Consider the following 20,870-nt stretch of genomic DNA (forward strand, 5'->3'; position numbering starts at 1 on the left):
TTTTAAGCAGAAAGCCATCAGTTCCCCCGCTGGATGGCCCCTGAACCAGCTCAGTTCTGATACTGCGAGGTAGCTCTCAGACTGTTTCCCTTGCTCTGACTTCAGATGCTAGGTCCAGGCTGTTTAACCTGTGTTCTGATCCACCAGAAACTGATGGAGTTCCCATCACCCCTCCTTGAGTTTCACTCATTAGTGTGAGCGGCTGACAGCCCTGAGAGCCACTGCTGGCTTATCGCAAAGGACATTACAAAGGACACGGATGCATGGGCTGAGAGCATGAGATGTGAAGGGAGGGATGAGTGCGCGATGGGAAACGGCAAGCCTCCGTCCTCTCTAGGCCTGCCATCTAGGAAGCTCCTAGAAAGAGCTTCTGCATATCTAACTATTCTGGAAGCTCTAGGAATCCTGTTCTTATTTTTGGAGACTTGGGGACAGGGTCTCACTATGTATAACCCAGGCTAGACTCCATGATTCTACTGCTTCAGCCTTCCAGGTGTTGGATTATAGGTATGCCCCGTCATGACTGTCTCTGAGGCCTTTTGAGGTACAAAGCCCCTCAACATTATTGTAGTCACTTAGGAAAGTAAGGAGTCAGAAACTAGATGAAAACCAACAACATGCCATCACAACCCCACAGAGCGTTTTTAGTTGTAAAACAGTTGCTAACAAACTTCAGGAGTGAAACAAAATAACTCCATATCCCTAAGAAAGCATCTTTCCTTCTGACCCATGCTCTGCGGGTCTCAGCAATCTGGTCCTTGCTCTGACCAGGAGGAGGAATGGGTGAGCAACTCCTGGGAGAAGGCAGTCGGAGACAGGCGGAGTCAGTTAGCAGTTCAGAAACGTTTGTGCTCTGAGACAGGAAGAGGTACTGCCGGGCCCAGGTGCGCAACAGCAGGCGCCAGGAGGCTGACAAGGATCTCTCTGCCCCTGCTTGAAGCTGAGCCCGGGAAGGCTTAGCTGAGGGTTAGCGTCTCTACATCTCCAGCTTGGGAGGTGGAGTTGGATGGAGGGGTGAATACTTTCTTGCCTTCAGCCAGAGCTTTAAAATGCTGTGAGAAGGGGAGAGGGAACAGGTAGTTCTAGGATAAATTCCAGTTGCCACATTCTACTTGCTACATTTACTACCTCTTTATAAACCTGTGGAGCCACACGCCGATGGCTCATACCTATCATCCTAGCTATTCAAGCTGAGGTTTGAGAATTGTAGTTCAAAGCAGAAAGATCTGTGAGACTCTTATCTCCAATTAGCCAGTCAACCAGAAGTAGAGTTGTAGCTCAAGTGGAAGAGTGCCAGCCTTCATCAGAAAACCCAGGTGGCTCACGCCTGTAATCCTCCCTCCCTACTCAGAAGGCTAAAATCTGAGGACTATGGTTCGAAGCCAGCCAGGGCAGAAAAGTTACCATGAGACTCTTATCTCCAATCAACCACTCAAAGACTGGAAGTGGAAGTGGAGCTATGGCTCAAAGTAGTAGATCTTGAGCAAACGAGCTCAGGAACAGCACCCAGACACTGAGTTCAAGCCCCATAACTGATCCTCCTTGTCCCCGCAAAAAAGCGCAAGGACCAGGCCCTGAGTTCAAGCCTTACTAGTGGCACCAAAAAATATACTTTATGGCCAGGCGCTAGTGGCTCATGATGCCTGTAATCCTAGCTACTCAGGAGGCTGAGGTCTGAGGATCGTGGTTCAAAGCCAGCCTGGGCAAGAAAGTCCATGAGACTTATCTCCAATTAACCACCAGAAAACCATAAGTGGCGCTGTGGCTCAAGTGGTACAGCGTTAGCCTTGAGCTGAAGAGCTCAGGGACAGTGCCCAGGCCCAGAGATCAAGACTCACAACTGACTCCCCCCCAAAAAAATACACTTTATGATTCAGTTTTTTCCCCCAGTTCTGCTTCCAAAGTAGAAATATATACTTTGCCTCACCCCCTTTAAAGAAGAGCAACCCCCTTCGTTCCTGCTTCCATTCACATTCACCTTCAGAGCTCCCCTCAGTGAGCGCTGCCAGGGCACCGCACCTCCTGTGCTTGCTCAGCCATGGGGCGGGCACGGCCACCCAGGCAGGGACATCCTCCATTGGCAGGACACCATCCCAGAGGTCCAGGAGTCACAGTAAAAGTCAGCCCCTGATCTTATCTTACCTGGGAGTTCTTGAATTCTGAGTACAGGGAAAACAGCAGGTGGAGTGACTGAATCCGACTCTTGTAAACAGGGATGTCTAGGATGGCTGCAATGAAGAACAACTTCCAGAAACAGAACCACACAAGTTCTGGGTCTGCTCAAGCTAGCCAGTCGCCTCCCAGATGGGACGTGTTCCTAGGACTTGAGGGTCAAACATCACCAGCAACTAGTCGCATAAGCTTGGATTCCACCCTCCGCACAGCGGGCCCCGGTGCAGGGGCTGGGCGCAGACACTACAGGAGGGACGCAGCTACCCCAAGGCAGGGCGGGGTGGAGATGCTCACCACAGATCATGTCTATGTACTCAGCCAGGCTGCAGTCGATCTCAGCTGTGGGCAGGCTCACCTGGAAGGGCGTGGGATGGGCTCAAGTCTCAGTGGGCCCAGCACCACTCTCTGAAAGAAGAGCGCTCCTAGCAGTAAGATGCACTTTGGTTGAATTGAATTTCCCCTCAAATTCCCCAACTGTTAAGTACTCTAGGATACCTCTGTACTTAAGAGATAGCATCTTTATAGACACAGCTAAGTGGAAATGAGGTCATTAAGGTGGGCCCCTAATTCCAGGATCTTGGCAAGAGTTGAGAACAGACAGGTGACTTCTGTGAAGACACGAGAAGATGGCAGAGAGGGCCCAGAAGAAAGCAGCCCTGCAGACCTGATCTTGGACTTCTTACTGTACTCAGACTGGGAGAAAACAAAGTCTGGCTTTTAAGCTACAGAGTCTGTGGTACTTTGTTACAGCAGTGCTGGCAAACGAGTAGATGCTCTCATTTCAGTAAGACATAAGTCATACTACCACAGTAGTTGATGCACTATCAGGACCAAAAGGCTTCCAAGGTAAAATGCGCTACAATGCTGTCTCAGTGTGTCCTCTGAAGGAGAAATCTAGGCTATGTCCAGGCACTGAGTGACTTGACGGTGTAATGCCTCAAGGCCCTTGGACACCATAGGAACAGAGAAAATGGATTCAGCAACTCACTCAGATGAGAGGCTTTGAATCGAAACAAGTTATATTGGTTTTCTGCCTTTTCCAATTTAACAATATAACATTGCCATTTCTTCCCATGAGAGCAAAATGATACTAGATTGGATGTTATTACAAATATTATTTGACTGAACAGCATTCTACTGAATGGATTATCCAATCCTTTAATCCAGGGCTAGGTACAGATCAGTGATAACACATACACCTAGCATACAAGAGGCCCTAGGTCCCATTCCTTGTTCCACTAAAAAGAAGACAAAGAAAGGAGAAATAATAATTAGGGTAATTATGGCATAAATACCTCCTGTGGAGAGGACACCTAAGATGAGAGCTCAGGCAGTGCATATATTTACCAAAGATATGTTAGAATATTCATGATAGCAGCCGGGCGCTGGTGGCTCACGCCTGTAATCCTAGCTACTCAGGAGGCTGACATCTGAGGATCATGGTTCAAAGCCAGCCCAGGCAGGAGAGACCGTGAGACTCCTATCTCTAATAAACCACCAGAAAACCAGAAGTGGTGCTGTAGCTCAAGTGGTAGTGCGCTCGCCTTGAGCTGAAGAGCTGAGGGACAGCGCCCAGGCCCAGAGTTCAAGCCCCACGACCGACCAAAAAAAGAAAAGAAAAAGAATATTCATGATAGCACTATTGGAAAGTACTAAACTGCATCATCAAATGGATGAGCTCATATGCATATGTGTATTAAATGATGGAATGATGACATCCACGTATGGTGGCTCACACCTATAATGTCAAAGTACAGGAGGCTGAGACAGGAGGATCATGACTTTAAGGCCAGCCTGGGTTATAGCAATACCATGTCAAAAAAAAAAAACCAAACAAACAAACAAAAACAGGCTGGGGGCCAGTGGCTCATCAGCTTGTAATCCTAGCTACTCAGGAGTCTGAGATCTGGTAGATCACAGTACAAAGCTAGCATGGGCCAAACCATCCATAAGACTCCATCTCCCAAATAACTAACAAAGTCAGAATGGAGGCACATATCAAGTGGTACAGCTCCAGTTATGAGTAAGCAAGCTGAGCAAGCATTAGGGCCCTGCGTTTAAGCCCTGGGACCAAGAAAACAACAGTAGCAATTGCAAGAAAATGGAATGCCATCGATTTCCAAAAACAAATGAACGACTACACAAAATAGGATGAAATTACTAATAATGTTGAGAAAAGAAGACAAAAAGAATAGGTTCAGGGCTGGGAATGTGGCTCAGTGGTAGAGAGCTTGCCTAGCATACATGAAGCCCTGGGTTCAATTCCTCAGCACCACATAAACAGAAAAAGGTGAAAGTGGTGCTGTGGCTCAAGTGGTAGAGCACTAACCTTGAGCACAGAGATGCTCAGGGACATTGCCCAGGCCCTAAGTTCAAGCCCCAGGACTGCCACCAAAAAAAAAAAAAAAAAAGTAGGTTCAGATTTAGAGGAAGTATAACAATAAGCAATCACAGAAATTGGAACAGTGGTTTACCCAGGAGGAGGGCTCAGCATGCTGGGAATGTTGTTTGCTGATCGCGCATGCTGCTTACACAAGTGTATCAACTGGCAAAAACGAATCATTGCTTGGGGTACCTCTACACTGCAATCTGACCATGGATTACACACCAGTTTCAAGGTCCAGATGATACAGGAAAACTCAATGTAAGGAAGAGAAACCCAGGCCCTGGACTGTGGAATGAATGGCACAAGTTTCTTACCTCCTGCTACTTTCCACTCACCTTGCCCAAAAGTTCTTCAAAGTCTGGGGACCACTCCTGCATCAGGGTGTCAATGTCAGGCATAGGCCTGAGGTAGAGAGATAAATGTGAGCACTGACGTCAGCACCTCTGGCTTGGGATATTCTAGGACCCAGAGAGGTCTTCAATCACCCGCATTAGGACTCCGGGAGAACCTAGACTGCGCAAAACTCATTTCCTTGGAGCCTGGACTTTGGAGGAGCTGGCTCAGGCGTGCTGCCAGAGAAATCTCAATCTTTATGTCTGCAGTTGTGCCAGCAGTTGCCAACTTTTCAATTTCTAAAAAGTACAGTGAAAAAGTACTGTTTTTTTAATTTTAAAGACCTCAAGTTTATCAAATTTGCCTCCATTTTTGGCTTTCTCCTCAGGAGCGATGGCTCATGGTGGTGAAGGTGGAGGATATGGGATCTTTGCTGGGCATGGTGGTGCAAGTATGTAATCCTAGCATCCAGGAGGCAGAGGTGGGAGATCAAGAGCTCAAGGCCAGCCTGAGCTATACAGAAAGATCCTTTCTTAAAGAAAAAGAACGCATTAACTCTCACCGGGTATAGTGCACTGTTGCTGGGGGCTTGGAACGGTGTAGCTCGGAGATGCTTTCAATCCAGGTGTCGATGGCTTTGGGATTCTTTTCCGCATTTTCCAAGCTCTTTACTTTCATATGTTGCTGAAAGAATAAGAACAGTGGCTGACAGCACTGAAACAGCGCTCATTCTTTACAGAGCGGCCCATCAGATCTGCTGCTGCAGAGCCTGTGAGGGAGCTGATGGCCAGGGCAGCCTGAGCAACCTGAGGCCAATCGTAGGAACCGTTAAGAGCATGGGGTAGTGGGCTGCTCCCAGGGTGGTGCTACTAGAAGGTGGTGGAACATTTAAGAGGTGGAAGGCTACAAAAAAGAGCTAGGGCCTTGACTGGGAGGTCTTTAGGACACTGGGGGTGTGCCCCAGGGAGGCTGCAGGGCCCACTATCTTTCTTTTCTTTTACTTCTGGCCATGCGGTGCATGTGTTTTCTCTACCACAGACAGACCTAACACAAGGGACTGAATCCCGAAAATCAGAGCCAAAACCAATCTTTTCTCTTCACAAGCCGATCACTCAGCAGTTGGTTATAGTGACAGACCACTGACTGACCCAGAAATCCTGACAGGACTGCTTGGAGCCATGGGAAGGGAACAGGCCAACAGGGCAGGATGGAAATGCCAATGTAAAACGCCATTTCACAACTATGAGAATAACTAGGAATAAAAAGTGTTTCTGAGGACATGGGCAAGTTGAGATGAATTTCCATCAGTGGCGGGATGTGAAATGGTACTGCCACTGTGCACAGCGCGGCAGCTCCTCAGAACGTTCAGTTGCCACATGGCCCTGCACTCCCACCCGTGTGTGCATCCAGAGAACTAACAGTATCTCCAGAGAACTAACAGTATCTTCCCGTGCAAACACATGCATGTCACTAGTCATAGCATTAAAAGTGGAAACACCCGACAAATGGACAAACAAAATGTGGTATATCCACATTTAAAAAAAATAGGAATGGGTACCAGAGTTTAGGAGAAGGGGAGAATAAGTACAGAACTTTTTGGAGTGAAGAAAATGTTTCAAAATTAGAAAATGACAAAGTGCTGGGAACAGAACATGCACAGGGCTGTGGATTCGATCCCAAGCATGACACACACAGAAAAATAATAATTAAATAGTGACAATGTCATATACTTCCATACTGAAAATAAGTGGACGGTCCCAATTTAAAAGGGTGACTCTAGCAATGGAGGTATGGCTCCATGGTAGTATACCAGTCTCTCAAACTCAGTACTATCCCCCCCAAAAAACTTTTTAATTAAAAAGGATGGATCTTTATACTGTTTTGTAGAATGGGAACTTCTTTGTACAACTAAAGATAATAATAATTTTAAAAAGGATGGATCTTATGGTATGGAAATTAAATGTCAATAAAGCTGTCCTGGAACAGTTGGTCTGGCAGCAGTCAGCTATACAAATGTCAGCCAGGCTTGGGCTCTTGGCCGGCTTGCTGCAGCTGGCCAGTCTTACTATGATATTGTGCTGCTTAGAATTCTCTGTTAACCAGAGCGACAGCACCGTCGGGTCCGACTGCTTCATAGATGGCTCATCCAGTACCAACAAGCCAAGGTTGTCAGGCTTTCCATCTGGGCGTGGAACCTGCAGGAAAAAGGCGAAAGTAGAGAACAAATGGGAGGATGTAACAAAGCCACAGCTGCTGTTTCCAGTAAGTCAGAAGGGAAGTCTTCTGGTTCATCGTTATTTCTAGTATTAAATGAGAGCATGTTTAGCCAGGTGCCAATGGCTCATGCCTGTAATCCTAGCTATTCAGGACGTTGAGGTCTGAGAGGACTGTGGTTCAAAGCCAGCCTGGGGAGAAAAGTCTGTGAGATTCTTATTGCCAGTTAACCAAAAAATCAAAATCAAAAACAAAAACACAAAACAAGAGTAGCTCATGTGGGAGAGCACCTAGCTTTGCGTGAAAATGCTAAGGGACAGCACCGAAGCCAAGCTCAGCCCCTAGTACTGGCATACATGCACAAAAAAATAAAACTCCAATGACAATTTATTTATGAAATTTATTAAGACAGCCACTACTAGTGAGTTAGCAGAATTGTTAGAAGGGTCATTTTTAATTTTTTTAAAAAAAGAAGGATCATAGCCGGGCGCTGGTGGCTCACTCCTGTAATCCTAGCTACTCAGGAGGCTGAGATCTGAGGATCACGGTTCAAAGCCAGCCCGGGCAGGAAAGACTGTGAGACTCCTATCTCCAATAAACCACGAGAAAACCGGAAGTGGCGCTGTAGCTCAAGTGGTAGAGTGCTCGCCTTGAGCTGAAGAGCTGAGGGACAGCACCCAGGCCCAGAGTTCAAGCCCCACGACCGACAAAAAAAAAAAAAAAAAAAAAAAAAAAAAAAAAAAAAAGAAGGATCATTTGTCAAGATGCTCTGTCTGTACCTTTAAGAATGCATCAATATCTCCAACAGCTGGGATAAAATCAGGAATGAAAGGTTTCAGTTTGTGGTCCAGGTCAATCAACTGAGGCGTGTACCTGGAAGACAGTGCCAAAGGAGGGGGGAGGCTGTCAGAGAAGCTGCTCCACTACCCAGGCTACAGCAAGAAGCCTGGCCTTGTCCCCGAGTGGAGAGGAAAGCCGGGCAAGGCCAGGCAGTGGCGCTCAGTCCAAGGTCCTTGTTCTCACCTACTGATGTACTGGAAGAGTTCCTTAATCTCAGCAGAAACAGGCAAATGCTCATAATCTGCAGGATCATAAGCCCTGGGGAAAGGAACATACAGGATGGTTAAGGGAGCCAGAGCAGAGCCCTGGGTTGGTCAGGAAGCTGGCGCCTAAAGCTAGAGCCTGCCCCTCCCACACTTGCTTTCCTGGTGGCTTCCCAGTAACTTTACAGCCCACTATAGTTAGTTCTCAATCACATCTGATCTAGAAGGGCAAAGCTGCAGAAAATTAAAAATGTGAACCAGGAGCCGGTGGCTTATGCTTGTAATCCTAGCTACTCAGGAGGCTGAGATCTGAGAACTGCAATTCAAAGCCAGCCTGGACAGGAAAATCCATGAGATTTTTTTTTTTTTTTTTGTCAGTCGTGGGGCCTGAACTCTGGGCCTAGGTGCTGTCCCTCAGCTCTTCAGCTCAAGGCTAGCGCTCTACCACTGGAGCCACAGAGTTACTTCTGGCTTTTTCTGCTTATGTGGTGCTGAGGAATCAAACCCAGGGCCTCATTCATGCAAGGCAAGCACTCTACCACTGAGCCACCTTCCCAGCCCAAATCCATGAGATTCTTATTCCCAATTAACCACCAGAAAACCAGAAGTGGTCCTGTGGCTCAAGTTGTAGAACATCTGCCTTGAGCTGAGGAGCTAAGGGACAGCACCCAGGCCTATAGAGTTCAAGCCCCATGACCGACAAAAAAAGAAAAATCAAAGGCTGGATATATAGATCAGTGGTAGTGTTTTCCTAATGACACCCAAAGCTCTGGATTTAATAATACCTGGCACTAAAATAAATATACTAATTATACACAGTGAAAAGTCTTATTTGTCTCACACTCCATAACCTTGCCACTAAATTCTCCCAAAGGTAACCAGGCAATCTGCCTGATTTTGCAAGACCCTTCTAGAGACACATACATCATCTGCTGCACACACACCAGGAACACTAAACTGCTTCAACACTCAACAGTACCTCTTGTAGAGATACTGTAGAAAGCCATTATGTACGAAATTTATAATGGCTGCACAGATTTCTACTCATGGGCTATCCCGTTGTATATTTAGCTAGTAGTTCTATTTCCTTTTCTTCCTTCCTATCTCTCTCTTTTCCTTGTTTCAGCTAGTTCTTCTCTTTCTTTGCTTAGAGATGGGGTTCTTACTATGTTGTCAAGACAGCCTTGAACGCCTGTGCTTGAGAGATTCTCCTGCCTCAGTCTTCCCAGCAGCTGGGAGCATAGGCCCAAACCAGCACACTGGGCTAGCAGGCTAGCAAATGTTCATTAGAATCCAGGGCCTCACAAATACTAGGCAAGTGTGCTACCACTGAGCTACATCTCCAGACCTAGTAACTATGTTGTTTTTCAGGGTTTTCTTTTGGTCAGTCATGGGGTGCTTTCCTGAGCTTTTTCTTGCTGAAGGTTAGCATGCTACAACTCTGAGTCACATTGCCGCTTTAGGTTTTCTAGTCATTCATTGGAGATAAAAGAGTCTCATAGGCTTTCCTGTCCCAGCTGGCTTTGAACCAGGATCCTCGGATCTCAGCCTCTTGAGTAGCTAGGACTATAGGTATGTACCACTAGTGCCTAGCTTAGTAGTAATGGTGTGTTAAATGCAGGGTTTTTAGAATGTTTTGATTAGAGTCTGTAGGGATGGATCATGACTGATTTGGCATGAGCGCTGAACAGGATGACATTTTTCACTTTGGTATCATCCAGCCCACTGTGGTGGAAGATAGGGTCTTCCTCCTTGGCATGGGGTCCCTCCTACCCTTCCAGAGGCGTTATATGCTCTTCATCATCATCATCTTCATCAGAATCTGTTTCTGATGAGTCATCTTCATCATCATCATCATCCTCATTTTCACTGAAGCCCCGCTGAGGTGTCAGCTGTGAGACCTTCTTCTTCTCCTGGGATAGGGCAGGGCAGGATGGGCAGAGAAAGGTTTGTAGACTGGGGATATAAAGTACTCTGCCAGCGTTGCAGTGTTCTACCCAGAACACCACCCCCCTCCCTGAGACACCTGGCACCTAACCGCCAGAAGGCAAGCCTTCCACTCTGCTCAGCTGCACACTGGACCCCACTTTCTGAAACCATATCCCTCTACCTACCAGAGGCTGCGTGTAAATTCTACCCAATTTGTACCTATTGCTAAGGAGATTCTAGAGACTCTGTGAACATTATCTGGACAGCTTCAACGCTTAAAACTAAAGGACTTGCTGAGAAAAGGATGGTCACTTTCCTTTGGGAGGAAATGGAAGAAGGTAAAGTGAGGCAGACAAACTTTAGAGTTTGTGAGATCTTAGGACTCACATATGGAAATCTAGTATTTGATTTGCTGAGTAAACAGCTTGAGAATACCAAACACAGAAGGAACAAAATCAACCCTGAGCCTGAATTCTGACTCCAGCTCTGTGACTAGGGCTTTCTCTCCACTTTTGTTGAGTGGTATTTCTCTCAGTGGAGTATCCTACCTAACTGTATTTCCCTTCCCTTCTCCCATGAGGTAAATGTAACAAATACAACATTCTAGCTCAGGATGAGGGCTCCCTGTGTTCTTGGCGTGATAACCTACCTTTCTGAGCTTCTGGCTGTCTCTGTACCATCCCACCCTGTCAAGTCCATGAGAAGGGATCTGGTGGCACTTGGGACTTGCAGAGGCAGTTGGGATGGGGTCCATGTCTTTAACTCTGTGGCCTGGAGCCTGTGGCATGCCCTCCCTTAGGACCTGAAGGATGACCAATTGGCCCCCTTTAAAAGTAGGTTTTTGAAAGCTTGGTTTCCAAATGTTCTATGACTTATGTCAGTCCTAGGTCTTTAAAGTATTACTATGGCTTCCTACGTTGTTTTCAACATCCCTCCCTTGAGGTGTCAAAGCTCCTGGGTTTTGTTTTTTGTCAGTCATGGGGCCTGAACTCAGGGCCTGGGCGCTGTCCTCCAGCTCTTCAGCTCAAGGAGTGCGCTCTACCACTTGAGCCACAGCGCCACTTTTGGCTTTTTCTGCTTATGTGGTGCTGAGGAATCAAACCCAGGGCCTCATGCATGCAAGGCAAGCGCTCTACCACTGAGCCACCTTCCCAGCCCTGTTTGTTTTTTAGTTTGTTTTGGGAACATAACCCAGGTTTGAATACAGGGCCTCATGGCACCAATGAACCGCTCTACCGCACTCACGTTCTGAAAGGACCACTGAGATGTAAGTGGTGGGTCATGTGCTAAGGCTGCATATAAATGGTTGTGAGGCAGAGTGCATGCGAGACTCCCACCTGGTTCAAGGTTGACGCATCATTCCAGCTTCCTGCTAGAAACAGGGCATTCCTTAGGTTCACATAAGAACAACAAAGGGGATCGGGGGTTGTTTTGTACCACTACTAGGGCTTAAACTAAGCTTTCCTTTAGCTTTTTTGGTCAAAGGCTAGCACTCTACCATTTTAGCCACAGTTCCATTTCTGGCTGTTTTGCTCATTAGTTAGAGACAAGAGTCTCACACACTTTCCTGTTGGGGCTGGCTTCAAACTATAATACTCAGATCTCAGCCTCCTGAGTAGTTAGGGTGAACCAGCAGTGCCTGACACTGTATGTCTTAAGATTTCAAAAATTGCCGGGTGCCACTTATAACCTTAGCTAAGATCTGAGGATCCAGGTTCAAAGCCAGCCCAGGAAGAAAAGGCCCCATGAGATTCTTATATCTAATTTACCGATCAAAAACTGGAAGTGGCACTGTGGCTCAAGTGGTAGAGCACAGCCTTGGGAACAAAGAGGCTTAGAGACAGCGGCCAGGTCCTAAGTTCAAGCCTCACAAGGGAGGTGGGGGGTGGGGGATGGTGAGGGTGGAGGTGTGTGGAGGTGGGGGTGGGGGCCCGCAGCAGGCACCAGTGGCTCATGCCTCTAATCCTAGCTACTCAGGAAGCTGAGATCTGAGGATCATGGTTCAAAGCCAGCCCAGGCAGGAAGGTCCATGAGACTCTTATCTCCAATTCACCAAGAGAAAACCAGAAGTGGTGCTGTGGCTCAAGTGATAGAGTACTAGCCTTGAGCTGAAGAGTTCAGGGCAGTACGTAGGCCCAGAGTTCAAGACCCATGACAAAAAAAAAAAAAAAAGGGAGAGGCAGGCTAGGAAGGTAGATCAGTGGTAGAGTGCTCGCCTTGCATGCATGAGGCCCTGGGTTTCAATTACTCAGCACCACATAAGGAGAAAAAGCTGGAAGTAACTTTGTGGCTCAAGTGGCAGAGCACTAGCCTTGAGCTGAAGAGCTGAGGGACAGCGCCCAGACCCAGAGTTCAGGCCCCATGACTGGCACACACACAAAAAGTTTTCCAGCTATTTCTTATAATCAGGAAAAGTATGAAACACTACCCTGCTTCAGATAAAACTCCTTACCAAAAAATCAGCTATAACATGAGGCTTGGGTCAAGGATGTGGCTTGGTGGTATGGCACTTACCTAGCACATGTGAGGCCCTGGATTTGATCCCAGCAACACACACACACACACACACACACACACACACACACGCACGCACGCACGCACGCACGCACGCACAGAAGTAAGGTTTATTCTGAAGAAGAGTCAACATCTTAGACCCTGTACTCCTATTTGTCTTCCATGAGCTCAAAGGTAGCCAACCACTGAAGATTGATCAGGAAAAGATTCCTGCGGCTCTGGTGTCATTTCCAGCTCACTCCTGCACACCCAGAGCAGAAATTCTCTGAGAAGCTGTGGGCTATACCGACCTTGTTATTTTCCTCTTCATACTCATCACTGCTGTTATCGGCCATGGTGGTGTTAGGAGGATGGGCAGAATGAGGAAACCCTTCAGAGAAAAGTGTTCCATTTAGGTTCAATTATTTCTAAAGGTTAGTATGGTTAGTTTATTACATGTTGTGCTTTCATCATTTCATAAACCAGAGTCTCTAAGAGTCTCTAAGTCTCTCTCCTGGGTTTGCATCTTATCTTACCTCTATTCTGGACTTCATCATCACAGTCCAAACCAAGTTCACCTCAGCTCAGCTATTCCCACCATCTTGCCATCTACTACGCAACTTCACCTTTGTGCCTCTCACTCCCTCCTCCTCCTAACAGCAACACAGCCTCCAAAGCTCTGCCTCGGAAGTTGTGGTGGCTCATCTCTGTAATCCTAGCTACTTGGAAGGCTGAGATCTGAGGATCAAGGTTGAAAGCCAGGCCAGACAGGAAAATCTGTGAGACTCTTATCAACAACTAGCAAATAAAAGCCAAAAGTAGAGTGTGCCTCAAGTGGTAGAGCACTAGACTTGATCAAAAAAGCCAAATAAGAGTAAGTGGCAGGATAAGAATGTGGCTTAGTGGTTGAGTGCTTGCCCAGCATTCCTGAGGCCCTAGGTTCAATTCCTCAGTACCACATAAACAAAGCCAGAAGTGGTGCTGTGGCTCAAGGGGTAGAGTCTAACTTTGAGCAAAAGAAGTTCAAGGAGAGTGCCCAGGCACTGAGTTCAAGCCCCAGGACTGGCAAAAAAAAAAAAAAAAAAAAAAAAAAAAAGCCAGGTGCCGGTGGCTAACACCTGTAATCCTAGCTACTCAGGAGGCTGAGATCTGAGGATCGGTTCAAAGCCAGCCCAGGCAGGAAAAGTCCATGAGACACTCATCTCCAATTAACTACCAGAAAACTGGAAGTGGAGCAATAGTTCAAAGTTGTAGAGCGCTAACCTTGAGCAAAAGAATTCAGGATAGCACCCAGACCCTAAGTTCAAGTCCTACGACTGAAAAAATAAAAATCTTCCTCATCACCATTTTCCATAACAGCAAACATTTTGCCTTCACCAATGTACAAATACATGTGCATTTATGTTTGTTCATTTATTGGTCATCTGTCTCCTATACACTAAGATAACAGGAACAATCTGTCTTGGTGTATACCTATTCCCAGACATAAGGTGGGCTTGGTACATATATACTAGGCATTCAAAAGTGTTATTCAATAAATGAATGTTGTCAAGTCCTTTAACAATATTCTGTTAAGTATCTTCAAAGTTGAGCAATGAGTTTGGATGAGGAAAAACAAAAACAGCGACCCCTGCAAACTGAGCAGTCAGTAATAAAATGTAAAATATTACAGAGTTGTGCTGAAGGAAGAGTCTACAATCTGCTAAACTGTAATTTCTCTCTCCTTAACTAGTTTGAAAACAAAGCCAGATGTCTTGGCACTAGAATGGATCCTAGTACTTTAAGGGTAAGGCAGGATGATAGTGAGTTCAAGACCCGCCTAGACTACACAGTGAGGCACTGATTCAGAAAATCCAGGGGATTGTGATTAAAAATCACAAAAGTCCACAAGACTCTAATTCAAAAGCAACCAGCAAAAAGCCATAGTGGAGGAATGATTCAAATGGTACAGCACCAACTCTAAGCAAGCAAAGACCTAAAGCCGTGAGTTCAAACACAGTTACTTGCTAAAAAAGATGGGAGGGGGGAGGAGAGGGAATCGTAAGTGCTTGACTCTATCTCATCTAAGCACTTGACAACTGACTTTGAAAGTCAACATCAGCTATTATGAACTCAGAACCTGTTGCATATAAACATGAATCCATCTTTGTTTTAAGAACAATTTCCCTTCTTCCCTCTTCATTCTTCTTACCTTGGTTTCCTGAGGTTGGAGTACAACTACTTGCAACCTCTTCGGAATCCTTAATCTCTAGACGTTCATCATACGTCTGGTTCTCAACAATCTTGGTCTGAACAAAAGAAAACATGATTACACAGCTCCCATCATGGGACATAAACATTAAGCATCTCCAAGGAGATACAAACCAGCAGAGGCTCCTCTTCCTTACCCAAGGCACCGGTTTGCAGGAAACCTTTACCCCATCCAAACTTAAGTCATCCTGACCCTCATTTTAGGAACTGCTGGTAGAGTGGCTGAAATCAGAGAGAATCGTGGAGGAAAACAACAGCCAAACTCTCCAGCAGCTCTCTGAAATCTGTAAGATACACACACACACACACACACACACACACACACACACACACACACACACACACACACACACACACACACACCCGCTGATGGTTTTTCAGGTTGAGTTAGTTTCTCCCAAAGCTACTGGGGTTTATTAGAGAGTGATTAGAGAGTGAAGGGACTGCAGAGGCTCTACAAAAAAGTCCACCTCCGTGTGTGTGTGTGTGTGTGTGTGTGTGTGTGTGTGTGTGTGTACTGAACTCCAGTTTCTCGATAATACCAAAAGCATCACTTCTATCTCCACCAGTTGTGCAAGTCTGATCCCACTGAAAAGGAAGTTTCTTGGAGAGTAAGGGACGCGGGACAGTTGGTGGCGGGCTTGGACAGGCGCTGGGGGCGGGGCGTCGTCATGGAGACGGGAAGGGCGCCGCCAGCGGGCGAAAGAGGAGGGCGCCAGGAAAGGCCCAAGCTTCCTCGGGGCGGGGGAGAGTACAAATTACCTGTAGCCCCTCCGAATCCGTCTCCTCTCTATGGAAAGAGCCCCAGCCTAAGACTGGGGTCTCACTCCAATCTCAGACCAAGCGACTCCCAGGGACTCTCCTAGGAGCAAGCCGACAGCTGCCTGTCGCTAGCCACAAAGTACAGAAAGAAGAGGAGCAATCGCGAGACTTGATTCCCAATCGCGAGTCCTCCTCCACGTAGCCCCACGTAACGCCTCTTCCAGCTTAGGTTCTCAACGCGCCGGAAGGAGAGAGCAAGGAGCGAGCGAGGTGCGTGCAAGGAGCTTCCGGTAAAGCCTCCGGACGCTCTGGGCAGCCAAGTTGCCTGTCTATGGTTTCAAGAAAAGCTTTTGTGGCGGCATCTAGCGGCCGAAGGTGGAAGAACGGGCTGATGAATTTCTGCCCTTCCATCTGAAATACGGTTTTTCTGATTTATTTTCCCTGGGCATGCAGCTTCCCCTAGATCTGTCTAATCAGAATTTCTATACATTTGCCAGGGAGCATCCCAAACACTTTTTTTTTCTTGTCGGTCGTGGGCTTGGACTTGGCGCCTGGGCGCTGTCCCTGAGCTTTTTCCACTCAAGGCTAGTACTCTACTACTTTGAGCCACAGCTCAAAGTTTTTCTGGTTTTTCTGGTGGTTAATTGGAGATAAGAGTCTCAGGGGCTTTCCTGCCTGGGCTGGTTTTGAACCACTGGCTACTACTGAGTAGCTAAGATTACAGGTGTGAGCTACCCAGCCAAATAAAGAAAAAAAAATGTACATTGTTACAGTTCTGGAGGATGGCAAGCCTAAGAGCAACATGACAATGGCATCTGAGAAGCATTGAGTTACAGAATGACACTTTTTGAAGTCTATGCTCAACGTGTGTGTGTGTGTGTGTGTGTGTGTGCGCGCGTGCGCGCTGGTACAGGGGTTTTACTCAAGGCCTCAGGCTCTCCTTTGGCTTAAATCTTATTTTCATTCCCGTTCAATTTATTGACATTTTAAGTTCTTAGCATTATCTGTGGTAATAGGATTTTATGAACATACATCCCAACATTTAAAATTTGTTGTAGCCATTCTCAGGGTCCTTAATGGCTTTGATTATAAGGTTTGTATCATGGCACTATTATTGCCAGCTTGATCTAAATCTCCCCATAAACACATTTGCTTGGCCTTTTTTTTTTTTTTATCAAGGTTGGCATTCTATCATTTGAGCCACACCTCCACTTCTGGTTTTTTGGTAGTTAATTGCAAATAAGAGTCTTGGGGATTTTTTTCTGCATGGGCTGGCTTTGAACCTTGATCCTCAGATCTTAGCTTTCTGAGTAGCTAGGATTACAGGAGTGAGCCACTGATGCTTGGCTTCTGTCTCTTCTTATTTTTTTTTTATTTTGAAATTTTTCTTCTTTATATGATATCACAAGACCACCTCAGTTAATCACTGAGGGACTTTTTTTGTGTGTGTGTGTGTGTGAGAATACCATACAGAGGAGTTACAATTACATGGACAAGATAAGGAGTACATTTCTTATCAAGCATTGTTGCCTCCTTTGTTTCCCCTTCCCATCCCTTCCCATACTCTCCTCCTCCCCCCACCTACTCCTCCCCCCTCCCCCCTCTCTTCTTTAAACCATGAAAACCTACTACTTCTGAGGCACTCCTTGCTAAACATGTTCACAAGGATGCATATTCTGCAATCTTGTTGAATGTCACATTTCCAAAGAATAGCATAAACTGGTCCTTACTGAGCTTCTGAAATTCATATTCATGGCCTTGAAAGCTGCCATGAGGCAATAATTCCAAAGAGGATTTATGCTTTTTTAATAAGTAAGAATGAAGATATGAGAGAATAATGAAAGTGGTGATACTGATCAAGATACATTATAATCACAAATTACCACATTGACTACAACTACAACTGAGCTTGCTTGATTTGTTTGGCTGATGCTCCATCACTTAAGCCATATCTCTTGACTGGCGTTTTGCTAGTTATTTTGGATAGAGTCTGTTGAACTTTTCTCCCCAGCCTGGTTTTGAACCTTCCTTGATCCTCTTGATCTTAGCCTCCTGAGTAGCTAGCATTACAGGTTTGAGGCACCATTCCCAGTCTTCTTTCATTTTTTTTTAAAGAGGAGGATAATTTATTTCATTTCACAGCTTCTAAGATTTCAGTGTTGGGGCTGGAAATGTGGGAAAGTGTAACTGCTTATCTAATGGCAGCCAGGAAAGGGAAAGAGTCTTTATTACTTTCTATGGCTAAATAATACTTAATTTCATGACTATGTTATATTTTCTTTGTCCATCCATCTTTTTTTTTTAGGAGGGGGGTCCGGTCGTGGGGCCTGAACTCTGGGCCTGGGCGCTGTCCCTCAGCACCACTTCCGGCTTTTTTTTTCTGCTTATGTGGTGCTGAGGAATTGAACCCAGGGCCTCATGCATGCAAAGCAAGCACTCTACCACTGAGCCACCTTCTCAGCCCCTCTCTGTCCATCCATCTGTTGATAGTTGATTTGGATTGTTTTCACTTATTAGCTATTACGAATAATGCTGCTATAACCAAACATTTTTGTGTTGGTATATGTTTTTAATAATGTTAGATATGTGCCTACCATAGGAATTTTCTGAGTGGTCTAGGAACTTTAACTTTTTGAGGAATTGTGGAAGCCTTTTCCAAACTCTTTTTTTGGGGGGGGGGTCCGGTCCTGGGGCCTGAACTCTGGGCCTGGGTGCTGTCCCTCAGCTCTTCAGCTCAAAGCTAGCACTCTACCACTTGAGCCACAGCGCCACTTCTGGCTTTTTTTCTTTTTGCTTATGTGGTGCTGAGGAATCGAACCCAGGGCCTCATGCATGGAAGGCAAGCGCTCTACCACTGAGCCACCTTCCCAGCCCCAGTTTCCAAACTCTTTGTTTGGAACTCTTTCCTGAAAGCAGTCACACTATTTTACAATCCCACTAGTGACATATTAGGGTTTTGATTTCTTCACATCCTTGCCAAAATTTACTAGAGCTATCCTAGTGGTGTGAGGTTGTATATCTCACCGTGTTTTGATTTGCATTTTAAATGTAATTATTATAAAGGTAATGTACAGCGCTGTGAATGTGGCTTAGTGGTAGAGTGCTTGTCTAGCATGCATGGAACCTTGGGTTCAATTCTTCAGTACCCCATACACAGAAAAAGCCAGGAGTGGCTCTGTGGCTCAAGTGGTAGAGCGCTAGGCTTGAGCAAAAGAAGCTCAGGGACAGTGCCCAGGCCTTGAGTTCAAGACCCAGGACTGGCAGGGGAAAAAAAGCAAGAGATGTACAGAGGTGATTTGCATTTTCTAAATGACATAGGGATGTTAAACTTTTTTAAGCTAATTAGCCATTTGTAGCTTTTCTTGGGAGAAATGTCTGTTCACATCCTATATCCATTTTTACATTGTGTTCATCTTTAGAGTCCTAACTAAGAGTTCTTTATATATTCTGGATACTAGTCCCTGATGTGCGCAATAGATGTTGTTTTGGTTTTGGGTTTTTTTTGCATGTTATTTTAATGGCCTCGTGCACTGTAAGAGGCGACATCCAGGACCAAGATCCAGGGCAGGCCCGCGGCGGGAGGCTGCAGCGCTCGGGGCCTGCGGGCCCGGGTACCGCGGCGGCGGCGGCGGCGGCGGCAGCGTCCGCGTAGTCCAGCTAACCATCCTGCAGGCCCCGCCCTCCGCCCTTTGACCCGCGCGGCTTCCGGTTGGAGACGTGGCTCCGGGCCGCCATCTTGGCTAGAGGCGAAGCGGCGGCCGCTCCTGTCAGGGGGGCAGCAGGTCCCGAGCGGCCGGTGCTCCCCTTGCTTGGACCTCTCCCCCCAGAGCCCTAACCCCAGTGCGCCGGAGCGCGGGCTGCGCCCCACCACCGCCCTCATCATGGTAAGACTCGAACTCGCGGGCTCCGGGCCTCGCCCGCCGCTGCTCCCCGCCGGGCCCGGCCGAGGCTGGACCGAGGGGCCCCGCCCCGGGCTCCGGGAGCCGGGGGCCGCCTTCGCTTGGGGCCGGGGCTCCGGGGGGCCCCGGGGGCTGACGTCCGTGCCTGTCGCCGTGACCCGCGCCCCGCTGCCGGCCCCTCCGTGCGCCGCGCCGCCGCCCCCGGACGCAGCCTGCGCGGGCCGCGGGGGTCGCGGCGCCCGGGGCTCCGGCGCTCCGCGGGCCGGGCCGGGCCGCTCGCGGAGGGCCTCCGCCGGGGCCCAGCGCTCGCAGTACTGTCATCATCATCATGGTCACCGCTGCTGCCCCCGCGTCTTGTCCGGGTCCCGGGTGTGTGTGTGGCGGGCGCCGAGGAAATGGGAGCGAGCCCTGTCTTGGGAACACGGCGCGGCGGGGGGGGACGGGGAGACGGTTGTGTCTTCCAGGAAAACTTGGGGTGCGGGTGAAGTTTGTCCGTGGTTTACGGCCACGGGCCGTCTCGGGAGGGGAACTCGGGGTCGCACCTGGGACCGCCTGCTTGCCTTGCGAGGCGCGCCCCCCGCCCCGATGGTAGAGACGGGGAGCCTTAATGGGTGAGGATGGGGAGCCCACGACTGCTGACGCCACCCGGCGCTGCGCTCTCCGCGATGGCTGCATGTTCAGGAAGTGCCAGCGACTCGGCCGGCTCCAGCCGGCGAACCATTTATTTTTTTAGTGCACGTTAGTGTTAGTGCAGTCTTCTCTTGCTTTGTGCCGGGTCCTCCCCCAAGCATTTGAAGGCTGCTCTCGGTGTTCGTTTTTGATGGATAATTTTGATATAAAGCCTCTCCGGTGCCTAAGTTCATTGAGAACGTGGCTAGTTGGGAGATTTTGTGCTTCGGACATACTGAAAGTTTTTTTGTTTTTTGTTTTTTCCGATTTCCTTTGTATTTGTTTTTTTCAGCCTCAGGTTTATAAGCATCGAGCCGGTTTGCCTCAATTCACTAGGAGACTTAGTATTTGGGTAGCGTTTTAAGAAACTTTCGTCTTATACTGTGAAACTATTCATAGTGCCTTCTTGGGGCTTACAGTTTTTAAGTTTATTAATTTATTTATTAGTCCTGGGGCTTGAACTCAGGTCCTGGGCATTGTCCCTGAGCTTTTTCTCAAGGATAGTGCTCTAATACTTGCCATCGCTCCACTTTCAGCTTTCTTAGTGTTTAATTGGTGATAAGAGACTCAGGGACTTTTCCTGCCCTGGCTGGCTTCCAACCATGATCCTTAGAAATCAGCCTCCTTAGTAGCTAGGATTATAGGTGTGAGCCACGGTTGCCCGGCTACTACTTAGTATTTTAATTCATTGACAATTGAAAGATAGTAAAAGCTGTAGAT

The 20,870-nt window shown here is 47.4% G+C and overlaps 2 protein-coding genes across 5 annotated transcripts in view; one reads left to right on the plus strand and one right to left on the minus strand.

Annotated features, from left to right (window-relative positions):
* Positions 1 to 618: 618 nt before the first annotated feature.
* Positions 619 to 15,829, minus strand: LOC138810770 (intraflagellar transport protein 46 homolog). Of its 4 annotated transcripts, none has more exons than XM_069997978.1 (13): positions 15,583 to 15,829; positions 14,762 to 14,858; positions 12,882 to 12,961; positions 10,727 to 10,879; positions 9,922 to 10,061; positions 8,129 to 8,203; positions 7,885 to 7,978; positions 6,958 to 7,086; positions 5,454 to 5,575; positions 4,894 to 4,960; positions 2,467 to 2,527; positions 2,143 to 2,228; positions 619 to 1,052 (listed from the first exon to the last, which is right to left on the minus strand). In XM_069997978.1, exons 3-13 carry the CDS (start codon positions 12,924 to 12,926, stop codon positions 957 to 959), a joined length of 1,068 nt encoding a protein of 355 aa, XP_069854079.1. In that variant the 5' UTR covers positions 12,927 to 12,961; positions 14,762 to 14,858; positions 15,583 to 15,829; the 3' UTR covers positions 619 to 956. The 4 variants fall into 4 exon arrangements, with proteins under 4 accessions (XP_069854079.1, XP_069854078.1, XP_069854080.1 ...); XM_069997977.1 differs by lacking the exon at positions 15,583 to 15,829 and adding an exon at positions 15,363 to 15,465; XM_069997979.1 differs by lacking the exons at positions 10,727 to 10,879; positions 15,583 to 15,829 and adding an exon at positions 15,363 to 15,465.
* A 3,475-nt stretch (positions 15,830 to 19,304) lies between these two features.
* LOC138810772 (coatomer subunit delta) overlaps positions 19,305 to 20,870 on the plus strand; it is a 30,115-nt gene continuing 28,549 nt past the window's right edge. The window contains exon 1 of the mRNA XM_069997984.1: positions 19,305 to 19,466. Within this exon, the coding sequence (XP_069854085.1) occupies positions 19,464 to 19,466 (3 nt within the window). The 5' untranslated portion in view covers positions 19,305 to 19,463. The remainder of the gene's footprint in view (positions 19,467 to 20,870) is intronic.

The sequence above is a fragment of the Dipodomys merriami genome, unplaced genomic scaffold, assembly GCF_024711535.1.
Source record: "Dipodomys merriami isolate MVZ:Mamm:240054 unplaced genomic scaffold, mDipMer1.0.p SCAF_509, whole genome shotgun sequence".
Classification (NCBI taxonomy): domain Eukaryota; kingdom Metazoa; phylum Chordata; class Mammalia; order Rodentia; family Heteromyidae; genus Dipodomys; species Dipodomys merriami.